The sequence below is a fragment of the Panthera tigris genome, chromosome B3, assembly GCF_018350195.1.
Source record: "Panthera tigris isolate Pti1 chromosome B3, P.tigris_Pti1_mat1.1, whole genome shotgun sequence".
NCBI lineage: Eukaryota > Metazoa > Chordata > Mammalia > Carnivora > Felidae > Panthera > Panthera tigris.
The window spans coordinates 50631857-50648630 of record NC_056665.1 but is presented as its reverse complement, the minus strand read 5'-3'; the positions used below and the strand labels follow the sequence as shown (position 1 = coordinate 50648630).

The 16774-nt window shown below is 34.9% G+C and overlaps 1 protein-coding gene across 1 annotated transcript in view; it reads right to left on the bottom strand.

Annotated features, from left to right (window-relative positions):
* Positions 1-16774, bottom strand: part of WDR72 (WD repeat domain 72) — a 202648-nt gene that overhangs the window by 84362 nt on the left and 101512 nt on the right. Inside the window, exons 14-15 of the mRNA XM_007081860.3 lie at positions 5678-6504; positions 2947-3035 (exon numbers count right to left, since the gene is read on the bottom strand). Of these exons, the coding sequence (XP_007081922.1) occupies positions 2947-3035; positions 5678-6504 (916 nt within the window). The remainder of the gene's footprint in view (positions 1-2946; positions 3036-5677; positions 6505-16774) is intronic.

Sequence of the window (16774 nt, the reverse complement as noted above, 5' to 3'; positions counted from 1 at the left end):
AAACACGTAAGCATGATAGAACACTATGATTTTGAAGTCATATTCTCCATTTCTTCAGGAGCACAGCAGGTAAGAGAAAATTTTCTTTTGATCTCTCTCCTTCCCCACCCCCCCTTATTCTGTTGACCTTGTGACTCTACCATCAAAGCTAAGTACTGGTCTCAACTGTAACTACTTACTGGCATCATGGGGTACTTCACAGTGCACTTTAATGTGATGTTAAAATTTTAATATGAGGTAGAAATGAGAGCCAACTTTTCTTGCCAATGTCAGTAAGCTAAAGAATTAATTGCAACATCAGGGGGAAAGATAAAAAGAAAACACCCCAGGCTTACCAATATTACTGAGTCACCATTTTTGCTGACAGAAGTGCGTATTGGTTCCTGTCAACCCTTTAGGATGAGCACCTCAAAGTATTATTTTATTCTCCAGGCTTTGACTTTATTGAATTAATAGCATAAAATGAATCTCTCCTTTCCCTTCACCTCCCATATTCCAGTTATTAAAACACAAAACCATGTTTCCTTAGGACCTAGGTGAATCTTAAATGCTATAAATATGACCTCTAAACACGAGGGAGATTATTCAATAATGACACTAGTTGCTCTTGGCTTTGGCTGGGGCACCTGGAGCCTCCATGGCTCTGGTTAGCAATTCTCTTGGTCTGTGCAGAAACAACTCATATTATGCCTTGAATTCTAATCCCTTTATTAATGTCATAAAAAATTAAAATGAGGATAAATGTCCTGTTAAGGGCTACAGTTTAAGGAGAAGGCAGGCAATCCAGACTGGGACCATTTGAAGGGGACACTGGTTGTAATCATAACTGAGAAGTATACTGACATAATGGAAAGAGCAAGTCGTTGGGGTCAGAGTCCTGGCCTCTCTGCTTAACAGCTGTTTGCCTCTGAGTGAGTCATCTAACTTCCCTGAGCCCCAATTTTCCTGAGGGTAAAACAGAGATAGTCCCTCCTACTGTGTGAGATTGTTTATATATTGAGATAATATGTGTAAAATCATTAGCATAATTCTTTGAATATACTAGTTACTCAAAAATTGGAAGCTATTAATAAACTCTCACTTTAAAATATTCAAAATATTCTTTTCAATAGACTTGAGAGGGCCCCTATGTACCATTGTTCAGGGCATCTTAATGTACTGATCATATACTGTACAACTTTGGAGGCATAGTGCATGTCAAGTCCAGAATCTCATTCCCATTTTGCAAATGCAGTAAATAAACTTTTAAGGGAGTAAAAGAAACGCCCCAAATTGCATAAGTAGTAAGTGGCAGAACTAGATCGTAAACTTCAGCCATCTATTTTCAAAACCATTGTTCTATTTACTATTCATCCATGAATCCAAAGGTATTTAATTCCTTGAAGGCATTGCTCTGGGAACTGGAGACACAGCAGTGAAAAAAACTGTCATAAATAAATAATAACCCCCATGGAGCTTTCATTTTAGTAGCAGGACGTAGATGGCAAGTGAAAAAAATATATATATATATATTACATCAGAAAATGAAAAGAATTTTGGAAAACAGTAAAATAGGGAATGGGGTAGAGTGTGCTGGGGAAAAAGGAGGGCACCTTCGTCAATGAGATGGCATTTGAGCAAGAAGGAAGGATGTAAGGTGGAGGTGGGGGGCAGCAGGTTGACCTCTGGAATCTGAGAAAAGAACATTCTAGGGAGTAGAAATAGCCAGTGCAAAGGCCCTATGTTTGGGTAAGAGTAAAAAGTCCAGTGTAGCTGGAGCACGCTCAGCAAGGGGAACCCCAAAGAGATGAAGTCAGGTGAGGGCGTGTGTGCAATGACAGAGGCAGAACAGCCAGGTTATATTGGGCCTTGTCTGCTGTCCTAGAGACTGGCTTTTATTCAGAGCGAAACAGAAGCCACTGAAATGTGTTGAACAAAAGCATGAGGTTCTGACTTAGTTTCTGATAGGTCGTTTTTGCTGCTTGATTGTGAACAGTGTGTGAAGCAGGAATAGGAGCACAAGGGTGGTTAGGAGGCTTCTGTTACTGTAGTCCAGGCAGGAGGGGATGAAGGCTCAGGGGTGGTCATGTGGGTAGAGAGAAACAGAATCTGGAATATATTCTGAAGGTAGAACCAACATGTTTATTATTAAAAGATTGGAATGTGGGGTATGAGAAAAAGGGGAAAGTCAAAACGACACAAAGTTCTTGGCCTGAACTAGACGGGCAGATTTGCCATTTACTGAGATGTCACAAATTTAGATGGGGCACGTGGGTGGCTCAGTAGGTTAAATGTTCGACTTCAGTTTAGGTCATGATCTCACAGTCTGTGGGTTCAAGCTCCATGTTGGGCTCTGTGCTGACAGCTCAGAGCCTAGATTCTGCTTCTGATTCTGTGTCTCCCTCTCTCTATGCCCCTATCCCACCCCTGTCTCTCAAAAATAAATAAGCATTACATTTTTTTTTTTAATTTAGAAAAGCAGATTTTGAGGATAAATTAGCGATTTGGCATCAAAAGAAAATATAAGCACTAAGACTATTTCTCAGAAGAATTCGAAGACCACTATAACCTTCTGAAAAAGCTATAAAATTCTCTAATATAATAATCACTTATTTGCTAATAAAGATACTGGTGTAATAATCTTTCCCATAAATCACATGTGACCTTAATTTAATAACCAAATATTTCTTTTGCTGAAAAGTTTCAGATTTTCAGGCATTTCAAAGATCATTTGATGAAATTCATCACATTGCATGTCTTATAATGTTATTTATTTTAATAAAAAATCATGTATATTTAAAATACAGGCAGAATACAAAAGTATAGCCATGTGAAATGAAGACTAAATCAAACAATAAATACACGTAATGCTCCTTCTAAATTGTCGAGTGCTATCCAGTTATGGATAGGCAAGTTATTTTATTTCATAGAAGAAAAAAAATGAGGCTATATCTGTAACTCCCTTACCATTTCGTAAGTAACCATAGAAGCTTGAAATATTCGAAATCTCATTCCCGGGAATTCTTGCCTTGTGCACAGATTCCATTTTGAAAGACCTGTGGGGGAAAAAACAAAGGATATTATTAAAGATGTATGAAAAGTATTTTTAGAAATCAATTGAAGAGTGCACAACCACTTCAAAAAATTCAGGAACTGAACACAGATTATTTTTGGCAATGTTGTCCACATTAATGTCTTTGGTAAATCTTTATTTCCCCACCTTGTTCCTACCCGGAACCTTAATCCCAGTTGAATTGTGAATCTTAGTTTATACCAGAATTACTTTGTGACTCACTTTTGTAGGAGTCCCACTATGTTAAGTCCTGTAATTTGTGGCTAATGCAATGAATTTTTCAATCCTAAAATGTTGATATCTGCCAAAGAGTTCTCCCCAGGTACAGTAAGGACCTGATGGAGGCAGGCTTTACACTAGTGCCAGTGATTTAATCATAGGAACTTTGAGATACTCTTCAGGAATACTCTCATAGGCAGATGGCTCTTTCCTTAAAATGCATTTACGTCATGTTCCCAGTTGTGAAGTACACCAGGATTTTCTCAACCTTCACAACCACAGTGAAATGTTAGCGAAACGGCCAAATCTGTTGGAAGGATTTGGTGTGACAAATCCAATACACGTTATTTTGATTTCCTAAAAAATGACATACAGTCCCTGACAGCAGATCAAAGTTGAAGTGACTATTTTACGGAGGCAGTCTCTAATCCTGACACCTCTACTCAATGATTTTTTTCTTAATGGAGAATTATGTAAAGAATGAACTAATGTATGACAACAATTTTAAGGCCATTTAGTAGAAAGCATGCTGAAAGCCCTTAATCTCCCTTTAGGACACCAGACACATCCTCTACCTTCTGTACTCCTTATCAGGAGCAAACTCAGAATGAAAACTTCCAGCAAACAGTAACTCATCAACTTAGTGGGGTCATGATTAGGCAAATATAATTTGTTAGCAGCCTAGTTTTTTAAGAATTTGAAGAAGTCTTAGTAGTCACCTATCCCATCCACTTCATATCCTACATAAGGAAAGCCAGGCCCAGAGGGGCTAAGTGACTTGTCCAAAGCGACATGGCTAAACAACAAAACCAGGATTTATTCCCAGGTTTTCTGGCTTCAGGCTGGCTGGATTTTTGTTAACCATACTTTAAGTGCTTTGTAATTTTCTTAGTACTAGAAAGGAAAATAAAAGAAGCCTATTTGAAATTTAAATGTGTGTGTGTATATATAACATATATTTATATTTATATTTTATATTTATAAACAGAAAAAAAGAAAAGAGGAAAATTAAGTATGCAAATCACAGAAATTTACCAATCTGTTTCCTCCCTCTTAAGGCCACAGAACAGAAAATGGGAAATGCTGTAGTATAGAATCATTATAATGGAAGGAAGCATAACACTGAATCCTATGTAATCCACATAGACTTGCTACCCAACTTGCTAGGTCTACTGAGGGCAGAAATTGTGCCTATTATATAGTGCCTGGCACAGATACATGTTGAACTGAGCTCCTATCACATAACAGAAATGTCAAGGACCATTTACCACCATGTAGTAGGCACTTCAGACAATGTCTCTTCTGTGAAGGCTTTCTGTTGGTTTCATCTCACACTAATTATTCTCTTTACTCTGGCCACCAAAATACTTATCTATACTACAAATATTTTTCTTCATTCCTTTGCCCTACTTCAGTGCTTCTATTTATTTCATGTGTATTATTTTTATCATTTGAATTAGTTCCTACCCAAAAGAGACATTTATTTATACTTCCTCTGTAGGCTAATGCTAAGGATATATTCAGTAAGCACCTGAATTCAATCCTCTAACATCATACAATGAAAAGCTATACTAATTTTAGCAGTGGAAGAAGGTAAACACACAGAGTTAAGTTTAGTAATTAATGCGGCTCTGGAATTAGAATGGAGCTCTGCTTTGAGTCAGCCTCTAAGGAGGTGAATTTGTCTTGAAGTTAAATTCTCAAGACTCAATGCCCTCATCTTTACAAGGAACAAATTAATAATACCTATATGCCAGCTTTGCATATTAAATGAAATCATCTAAGTGCTTACATAGTGACTAATAGATATTAAACATGCAAAAAACAATAGCTATTTTTACTAAACTGTACTTTTTGTAAATGAATTACTGATAGCTTCCTCTAGTTTAATACACCAAAGTATAAATTAAATGGTGGGATTTCAGGTATGAAATTTTAAAACTTTTTCTTATGATATATGAAATACATTATTATTGGCATTTACTTAAATGTTCTTTGTTCATATTTAATTCACAGCAAGTAAAATGGATTTCAACGTGTGTATGAATCAATCTATCTATCATCCATCTTTCTATCTACCTATCTATTATTTCATTCATCATCCAACACTATGATTTTCCTGGCACATATTATGAAAGCAATATATATTTGTTGAATGAATAAATTTTAAAATATATAGATTTATTGCCCAGATTATCCTCTAATCTCAATGAATTAATAGGAAGATTTTTCTTAAATGTGTTTTAAGCTAAAGGAGTTGCTGCATATTTAGTCTTCACTTAGGAGACTAAAAGAAAGGAGGATGGAAAGGAGGGCGGGAAGTTAGAGAGATGAATGAATACAGCAAATAATGATAATTTTCAATGTCCCAAATAACAATAGTCAAAATCTTTATGCATGTCTTACCTGTCAATTCCACATGCCAACTCTAAAGGTGTGTTAACTAACTTATTAACTGCAAATAGTCTGTTCAATAAATAAACTATAGTGTTTAGGGTGTTTGACTCTTGCGAAGAATCACAATTATTTTCCAGTCCTCTTGGCATCCCAACTTGGTTTGGAAGAGTGGACATGTATTTATTTGACAAGTCCAAAACTTTTTTGGAAAATAAATTTACTTTTGAATAGTCTTTCTTCATTTCGGCATTGCATAAATCCCAACCTGGCAGCATCAATGAGAAGTGATCTTCATTTGAGGCAAGTCCTAAAGAAACAGAACCCTGAAGCTTTAAAATATCTAGATGCTTAATGCACAGATTATCAAATTCTTTATCTACTCCCCACGGCAAAAAGCAAGAGAGGAACAATTTAGCTGTGTCTATCGTGATGTTGGCATCCACTTTTCTTGATGGCTTGGGGTGCATCTTTTTGGAGTTCTTTATTTTCTTCTGCCTTTTAATGCCTTCATTATCTCCTAAGGATTTGGCAGTATTCTCTCCCTGGGCTGGGTTCTCACTGACAGGCTTGGCTTGTGCCTCTGCTGAGAGAGAACCAGAGGCAGTTTTATTTCTTTTCAGAGTCAGTGTTTTCTTCTCAACTGTGCTTTTGGCTCTTCTCAGGATCTCACTACCATAGAATGAATTGGAAGGGTCAACGTCACAGACTGGAGTTGGCAGCAAAAGTTCAACAAGGTTTTCCAGGTCAAATAGAAGGATATGAAAGCCAATGTCACTCCATCTTGTCTTCACAGGCAAGACATTAAAAGGTCCTGAGAAAGGCTTGACATCAGCAACCTAAAGGAGATTTAAAAAAATATATGTGTGTCAAAGTTCTTTTTTTTTTTTTTTAATTTTTTTAACGTTTATTTATTTTTGAGACAGAGAGAGACAGAGCATGAGCGGGGGAGGGTCAGAGAGAGAGGGAGACACAGAATCTGAAACAGGCTCCAGGCTCTGAGCTGTCAGCACAGAGCCCGACGCGGGGCTCGAACTCACGGACCGTGAGATCATGACCTGAGCCGAAGTCGGACGCTTAACCGACCAAGCAACCCAGGCGCCCCTCAAAGTTCTTATTTTTAAGTGATTTTATTAAAGTGTCTATGATATTAAAATGGCATAAAAAGAAAGTATTAAGTAGCAGTACAACTAAAGGCAAGTCATTTCAATTTTTTTTGTCTTAGCTCTAAACATTCCCCTCTAAATTAAAATTCTATATTCTAATATTTCATAAAAAGTTATTTTTTCTTCCTAAGACTTTTATTTTTCCTCTTAAAAAATGTGAATTAGGCCTATGGAGTAAGACGGCATCAGTTTATGTCCTCTAATATATGATTTCATGTTTTCATATCAGTATAGCCATGAATATACAACAGGGAAAAAGTGGGTTTGAAAATTAAGGAGAAGAATAGAACATCTGCAAGAATTTAGGAAGTCTTGACAAGAATTTTCTCGCCAAATTTGTTTAAAATTTTAAATATTTGGAAGTAACCTAAATGTTAACCAATATCATATAACTATTTTTTTGTAAGCTTTGCCTAACAAACTTGCATTTATTATTTCTCTGCCTAAAATGATTTTGCCCAAAATATTGGCATGGTGGGCTCTCATACTTCAGTTATGTTTCTGTTCATTAAGAGGCCTTCCTTGAGTGCCCTCTCCCCTCACACCCATTAGTCTCCATCCTCTTTCTTGCTTTTTTTTCTTCCTAGTACCTCTGGTTACCTTGTATAACATAAAATATTATTTGTTTACTGTATATTTTCCCCAGTAGCATTCAGACTCCACCTTTGCAGGAATTCTGTGCATTGTTTTGCCCCCAAGGCCTATAAAATGATGCTGCTATACAGTTACTAAGGAACTCAGTCAGTATGTGTTGAATGAACGATTAACGTATGTATGTAATGGATTACCATTAAAATATTTTAAATGTTTAAAAATTTTTATTTTAGAGAGAGAGAAAAAAAAAACAAATGGGGAGAGGGGAAGAGAGAGAGAGAGAGAGAGAGAGAGAGAGAATCAAGTAGGCTCTGCACTGAGCAGGGAGCCCAAAGTGGGGCTCCATCTCATTACTGTGAGATCATGACCTGAAATCAAGAGTCGGATGCTTAACTGACTGAGCCACCCAAGTGCCTCAACATTAAAATATTTTAAAATGATGATGTAAAACTTTATTTATTGAGGAAAAAATGTGCTGTGTGCTCTGTTAAGCAGAAAAAATAATCCTCCTTTTGTAAAACTACGTGTGTGTGAATATATAATTTTATATATTGATATAAATATATGTAAGTATATGTATATATACACATATATTTAATATATAAATAAATGTATGTATACATTATGTACAGTTAATATATATAGTCAACATAAATATATATAATATATAGTCACACACACGCTATATATATAAAATATATGTTTTATATACAGTCATAAAAGGCATGCACCAAAATTAACAATAGTTAATTGGAAAGAGAGAATTAAAAGGGTTTTTATACCTTAGGGGTTTTTTGCAATTTTTTGCATTGATATCTTTAATTTATGACCATAAAAAAGAAAGCTTAAAAAACCAACCATTAAAACAATTTAAAGGTGAAAATGGGGCAAATTAAAAAAAATAAATGTATTTCCATTAATAAGTACAAAGTTTAGTATAATTATTAATAAACGATTTTTGCAAATCAAAATATAGTACCATACAGTTTGAAAAATGAACAAGTAACATCAATAGCAATTCACAAAAATAACATCCAAATTAAAGTAGGAAAAGAAAAAAAAAATAAAACGTTTACTACCAGTAGTAACCAAAATGTGAAACTAAAATAGTAATAGCATTCATTACCTACTAATTTGGCAAAGAAGGCTTCTTACATTATTTATTATTATGTAATGTTTAGTACATACAAAATAACATGTAAGCCATTAATTTAGTTCTTTTAGGACCTAACATCAATGTTGTATATGAAGAAACATGGGCATAACTATATAGCATCATTATTCATAATTGCCCCAGACTAGAAGCAACCTAAATGCCCACCGACAATGGAATGAATAGAGACATTGTGATGTATCCAGGCAATGAAAAAATAAGCAACAGTGAAAATGATAAAACTATAGACATTCAACAACGTGGAGAATGTGTGATTCTACCAGCATAATGTTGACCAAAGAAGCCAGACACAAAATAATTAACCGTATGACTTTATTCATGTTAAGTTTGAAGAAAACAGGGGCAGGGGCACCTGGGTGGCTCAGTCATTTAAGCAACCTACTTTTGATTTAGGCGCAGATCATGATCTGGAGACTGGTCATGAGATGGAGCCCCAAGTTGGGCTCCATGCTGGGCATGGAACTTGCTTAAGATTCTTTCTTTTCCTGTCCATTGCCCCTCCCCCACTCTCTCAATAAACAAACAAAAAAAATAGAGGCAAAACACCCTAGGGTTTAAGGATGTATGCACAGATATTAAATCTATAAGGATAGTAGTTACTTTTTGAGGATAGGAAGGACATAGTTTCTACAGTGCTGAATATTTTATTACTTAATCTACGTAGTAATTTACGTAGTGATTATGCAGGTGTATGCTTTGAGGTAATTCATTGCGCTACATTTTTGTCCTATGTTATTCTTTCTATAGTTTATACGTTGCATAGTAAATAATGCTTATGAAATATTAAAGGAATGTTAACAAAGTGCCCCCATCCAACTAAAAAATAGAACCAGACCTGATTCTATACCCTTGACTACTTTCAGAGGTAACCAATATCTTGAATTTCATGTTTATGATTTCTTTGGTTTTATTTATTTATTTATCTATTTATTTATTTATTCATTCATTCATTTATTTAATGTCTATTTATTTTTGAGAGGGGGGAGAGGTGGAGAGAGAGGAAGGCACAGAATCTGAAGCAGGCTCCAGGCTCTGAGCTGTCAGCACAGAGCTAGATGCGGGGCTTGAACTCCCGGACCTTGAGATCATAACCTGAGCTGAAGTTGGACACTTAACCAACTGAGCCCCTCAGGCATCCCTCTTTGGTTTCATTTAATGTCTTAACCTTAAATAGTCCAACTGACTATTTTTTTTTGTTTTTTTTGAATTTTGATATAAATATTAACATTTTTTCCAATTTGCTTTATTATGCTGAAATTTATATTTCTAAGATTCGATGATTATAGCTGTAGTTCTTTCATTTTTGCTGCTGTAAAATATTATGCTATATGCTATATGATAATACAGTTTATGTATCTATTGTTTTTAAGTGGCCATTTAAATTATTTGCAAGATTTACTATTGCAAAAAGAAAAAAAAAAGCTACAGTGAATATTCTTCTGGTAAAGACTTCTGGTTCACATTTGCAAAAATTTCTAGAGTGACAGTGATAATTCATAAGACATGCACTTCTTTAACTAGGAGATTATCCCAAATTCTTCTTCCAAGTGATTTGTACCAATCTGTGAATCTCAGTACCATTGTATGATGAGTTTCCATATGCCACATCATCATTAATACAGGATCTTATTTTTGTCAATATAGGGGGTATAATTTGGTATCCCTTGCAGTTTTAATTTTCATTTCTTTAATTATTACCATTAACTGAGTATCAAGGCAATAGTTCATTGGCCTTTTCATGATTGTTCTATAAAGTACCTACCTGTGGCTTTTGTAAACCTTCTATTTATCCTTTTCTTATTGATTTTAGGGTTATGTATTTATTCCAGAAGTTATCTTTTGCTGGTTATGTGATCCACATACCTTCTATTTGTGGCTTGTCTTTACATTATTTTTTAAAAGTGTTCTCTGATAAACATTGAGTTCCTATTTTACTACTGTCAAACTTAGGAAACATTTACTTTAAAGATTATACTTTCTGTGTCTTCTTTACAAAGAAAAATGAAAACTTTCCCTATTCAGAGGAAATAAAAACATTCGCATATACTTATCCCAAAATTTAAAGTTTCACACACTTTTTGATTCTTTAATACTTTTTCATTTTTGTGGTGTGCTTACACTAGGAAATTATTTTTATACTTTTTACCTTGATATCCAATATTCCAATAGCATTTGTGAATCTCTTCTTTTCTCACTGATCTGCTGCCTGGGACTTGAATCAATTTACCTTGGATTCAGAACATTCCATAGTATCCATAGCTTTACAAAAAGACTTCAGATCGGGTGGATAGGTTCTCCTATCTTGTTCTTCCTATGATCTTTTATTCTTTCATATAAATTTGAGGATGCTTGTCAAGTTCCAGATTGTATCTTACGCTTACTTAGACCATGCTTAATTTCTTTTGCTAGTTTAATGATTGTTCAGAGGGATGTTTATATTATTTGCTTATCATTTTTTTTTAAAACTTTCTGTAGCTATGGGTCTGTTTTCATTTCTGATATTAGTTTGTTGCTTTTGTTGTTTTTTTTTCTTGCCAGAAGTTTGTCAATTTTTTTTTGTTTTTTAAATATGAAATTTATAGTCAAATTGGTTTCCATACAACACCCAGTGCTCATCCCAACAGGTGCCCTCCTCAATGCTCATTGCTCACCCTCCCCTCCCTCCCACCCCCATCAACCCTCTGTTCTCAGCTTTTAAGAGTCTCTTATGTTTTGGCTTCCTCCCTCTCTGACCTCTTTTTTTTTTTTTCCTTCCCCTCCCCCATGGTCTCCTGTTAAGTTTCTCAGGATCCACAAAGAAGTTTGTCAATTTTGATATTCTTTTCAAAGAATCAAATTTTGACTTTGTAGATCATCTCAATGGAATAATGTTTCTCTTGGAAGGTCACTTCACTGAGTATACTATTTTAATTGGACTTATTTTCTCACAGCATTTTTGAAGGCATTATTCTGTAGTCTTTTGGTTTCCTTTGATGCGGTTGAGGTGTCAGCTGGTAGTCTGTCACTCCATCTGTCTTTTCTCTGCTGCTTTTTAGATCTTTTTGTCTTTAATATTCTGCATAGAATCATGGAATCACTAGAATTCTTTTTAGGTGGGGATGCTTTCCCCCAATCCTACATTGTATCTGAGTATTCCTATCTTTAATTTTGTTAAGTTCTCAGACTTACCTTTTTGCATATTTTTTCTATCCATCCCATGAACTCTGTACAGGACTTTGATGAGCTGGCTGTTTGTCAGACACTCTATCTTTTTTCATTTTTTTTTAATCTCTGTGTCTTTCTGTGCCACATGCTGAGCATCACTTCAGAATTCTCTTTTATCTTGCCTATTTTCTTCTTACCTGTCTCTACTATCACATTTAACTTCCCCTTGAGTTTTTAATTTTGATTTTTGCATTTTAATCTCTATAAGTTCTATTTGGTCCCTTTAAAAAAACACATTTTTACAGTTATTTCTTACTCATATTTTTAAACCTTTATTTTTATTAATTTATTTTTTAAATGTTTATTTCTTTATTTATTTTGAGAGAGAAAGAGAGAGAGAGAGCAAGCAGGGGAGGGGCAGAGAGAGAGGAAGAGAATACCAAGCAGGCTCCACACTTTGTGTGGAGCCTGATGTGGGGCTCAAACCCACCAACTGTGAGATCATGACCTGAGCCAAAACCAAGAGTCGGACACTTAACAGAGCCACCCAGGAGCCCTGTTTTTATTTTTTTTTAAAGTACTTATTTTTGTATGGTGTATCTGTAATTCCTATTTTTAAAATCTTTGTGTGACTCTGCTTTTTGATTTTGCTGGTGCTTTTCTGTTTCCTTATGTTTTGTAACTGTGTGTATGCATGCGTGAAATGTTATCAGTGAGAATCCTTTGAGTCATGGGTTGAAGATGCATTCTTCAAAAGAGAATCTGTATCTGTGACTGTCAGATACCCAGGGAGTATAAATGTTTATTAGCCCCACTGATAGATAAAAATTGGGTTTGTAAATAGTGTCAAAAATTAAAATTCAGTAGCTCCTCCTTATCCATAGTGTACATGTTCCAAAGACTCCTAGTAGATGCCTGAAATCACAGATTGCACTGAAACCTGTATTTACTGTTTCCCTATGCATACATACCTATGATAAAGTTTAATTTGTAAGTTAGGCACAGGAAGAGATTAATGATAATAACTAATAATAAAATAGAACTTTAGAAGAATATATTGCAATAAAAGTTATGTGAATGTGGTCCCTCTCTGAAAATCTCTTATTGTACAGTACTCACCCTACTTCTTGTGATAATGTGAGATGATAAAATGCCTAGAGAGGAAGTAAAATGAGGCAAATGACATGGGCACTGTGGCATAGTTTGAGGTTACCATTGACTTTCTGATAATATGTCAGGAGAAGAATCATCTGCTTACCATGGGTAAGTGAAACCATGGATGAGGGAGGAACTACTGTATTTCGTTTCAATAAGCAATAGAGAAAATGGGCGCTCTGTTACATTATACAATGGGTGTAAATTGGTACCTCTTTTATGAAAGGCAATTGGTGCAGTGTATCAACAACTTTAAAATATATATACCATTTGGAGCACCTGGGTCCCTCAGTTGGTTAAGTATCTGACTCTTGATTTTGGCTCGTGATCTCATGGTTCATGAGATCGAACTCTGTATCTAGCTATGTGCTGACACCATGGAGCTTGCTTGGGATTCTCTCTCTCCCTCTCTCTCTGACCCTCCCCTGCTCTTCTGTGTGCATGCATGCATGATCTCTCTCTTTCTCTCTCTCTCAAAATAAATAAACTTTAAAAAACATATTATATACCACTGAATATAGAAATTGTTTTAAAAATAATTTATTCTAAGTGTCAAATTACAAAGATACACAAAATTACATGAGAAAGAATATTCATTGTAGAACTTTCTACAGCAATAAGCTGAAAATAAATGTCCCATAGTATAGATTTGGCTAAATATATTATGATATCTGCACACATTAAAATACTAAGCAGCTATTAAAAAGAGTTTTTGTATATAATGCCATAGCAAGAAATTCACATATATTTTCTATGGAAAAATACCTAGATTTAAAAAGCACAATTCCATTTTTTATAAAATTGCAGAGATTTCTTAACATCTCCTTTTAATTTGTCTATTTTTTAAAAGATTTTATTTTTAAGTAATCTCTACACCCAATATGGGGCTTGAACTCACAACCTTGAGATTAAGAGCTGTATGCTCTACCAGCTGAGCTAGCCAGGTGCCCCTTGATTATATCGATTTTTCAAATTTCTACAAAAACCTGCATTTTTACCATACTAAACAAAATTATATTTGAAAAATAATAAGGCTATCTAGATGTTTTTAACATTGTGCTTTACTCCCCCCAAAATACATTAACCAGATTAAATTTAGAAGTGTAAGAAGATTTACTAGATAAATAATCAAAGGTTAATATTTTAGGTATATAAACAACTCATAAAAATTAATAGTAAAATACTAATATTTCAAGAAATAAAATGAGCAATAACACCAAAAATATCACAGCGGGGGATAGTATTTCAGCCATTTGTCTCAATAAAAAGGAAACAAGTATAAAATTTTACATAGTATACTGGTTTTGAACCCTTAAATTTGCTAAAATTTTCTCAAACTTATAACAAACCAAAAGTAGAGTATCCCATGCTGTTCAGTGTTCATTTTAACAGGACTCTCTGATGACATCTAGATGGCCTTCTTCTTTTTCCAAAACATGATGACATGTATCAAGAGTCTTAAAAATATTCAGTATCATTTTCTCTAACTGAGAGGCACATGTTCTTGGAGGCTACCATTCCCAGATCCATGTTTTGGGTTTATTTCTGTTTCTGTTCATTCAGCAGACATTCAGAGGGTTCTTGCTGGGTGCCTACTGAGTAGAACCTGGTATGAGTAGCTGTCCACAGAATACAGAACAAGACTCAGCATCTGCAAAGATGCAGCTCCCACTTTTTACACTCAGAGGGGAGAGAGGTAGGTCCCAGCAAGAACGACATAGCTAGGATAAGGACAAAGTAAGGACAAATGTAGGAAACTATGAAGGTCTGGAGCAGGTACCTCACATCCGGCCTTGATAACACAAGGAGTCTAAGCAGAAGTGACAACAGACTGCAATCTGAAAGATTCAGGAGAAATGAACTAAAGAAAAATGCAAGACCAGGTACTCTAGGCAAAGAGAAAAACATGAGAGGACCCCTGGAGTGATGGCTGGAGGAGGGGTAAGGATACGTGTAGAGAGCATGCACTGTGGCAATTTTAGTACTCCTGGAGAGCAGAATATGGGAGTGGAGGATGAGCCAGACAGGACAGGAGCCAGATTACATTAAAGCCTTGCAAACTCTGTTGAGTCTCAGATTTATTCTAATCGCAGTTATGAGCCTCGAAGGGGTGTTTAAGCGAGGAAGTCACCTATTAACAAACTGTAGCTATGATTACTTATGAATTATGGGTTAATCAAGCATGTGGAAGACAGACTGCCACACTCCTGTGTAGCTCCACTTCCCCAAAGCTATAATCTCTGGCCAGTGTCTAGACTCCTCAATTACTAGGACAATCAAAATCGTAGCCATGATTCTAGCAATATGACATGCTCCCTGGTCTGGTCTTGTCCTTGTATTTTGTGATCCATACAGCCAAAATAGACCAATTGCACTGCTGTAAACAAAGATCCTACATTTCTGTCCCTAAATATGATCACCTTAAGCCTCAGAAGCAACTGGGCACTTCAGAAAATTTTCAAATCATAAACATTATTCCAATTTTTTTTTTAACATACAACGAAGCTGGTTTTCATTTGGAAACAAGTCAATTTAGATTATAAGTATAAAATGTTGCTATATTTTAAATGATTGAATATTATAATTCTATAATTATAATTCTATAATCATCATTGTTTAAAAATTTTTAAACCTTGGGGCACCTGGGCAGTTCATTCGGTTAAGTGTCCCAACTCCTGATTTCTGCTCAGGTCATGATCTCATGGTCCATGAGTTGGAGCCCCACATCTGGCTTCGCACTGTCAGTGCTTGGAATTCTCTCTCCCTCTCTGCCCCTCCCCTGCTCATGCTGTCTCTCACTGTCTCAAAATAAATAAATACAACTTTAAAAAATAAATTAAAAAATTAAAATTTTTAAGAATTCCTAAAAATTTTATTTTTTTACTAAAAAAATGTTTACTATTTTTACTAAAAATAGTATATTTTTACTATTTTTTAGTATATATTTTAGTATATTTTAGTATACTAAAATTTAGTACATTTTTTAGTATATTTTTTAGTATACTAAAATTTAGTATATTTTTAGTATATTTTTTTACTAAAAAATATTTACTATTTTTACTAAAAATAGTATATTTTTAAAGTCATGTCACCAAAGGACTTTAAAAACAATATTAGCATCATTTTGAACCTAAGTAATATGGAGTGACAACAAATGCCAATAATAATAATTCTTGTTTTCACATTAATAGATTGGACATGCACAATTTTTAGTAATGTTTAGCAGAGGCTATAAAAAATGTTAACCTTATTTATATTCATATTTGTATGGTAGTATATATACTATATATTCCACAAATGCAGATTCTATTCAAAGTAGAATGCTAAATCATGACTGAATATTGTGCAAAAATATAAATATAATTATGTTACTTTTAGAATGATAAAGTCTATATAAACCATCATTTTAACAGAACTGTTTTAGAGACATTCATCAGTCTGATTACAATTAAAAAGTCTAGAGCAAGTAACTACATATGAAAAGTATTTCATTCAATCTATGGCACTGCAAAAATGTAAGGGCTAAGTATAAATTTTAAGTTATAAGTTCATGTATTGTTTATAGAATGCCCTGTGATTGCCTGACAGATAGTTTCCCAAAATGTGTTGTCCAGGCTTTGCACACATGGAGAAGGTGCTAGTATTTTCCCAAACATCCCATCGCTTTTTGTTCCACTGTTTGAAGTTCCAGGTTGAAGCAGGACAGGTGTTGTTAACAATCAGGACAGTGAGAGGGTAGCACTAAGGGACAATGGTCCATTCCAACCTCTGAACTTTGTGAGCCTGGGGAGTAAAATGGTATTGATATATCTACATGTGAATGCTCTAAACAGCAGGTGGGGAGTAGGAAGAGGCACACAGAGCCCAGCTCTTTGT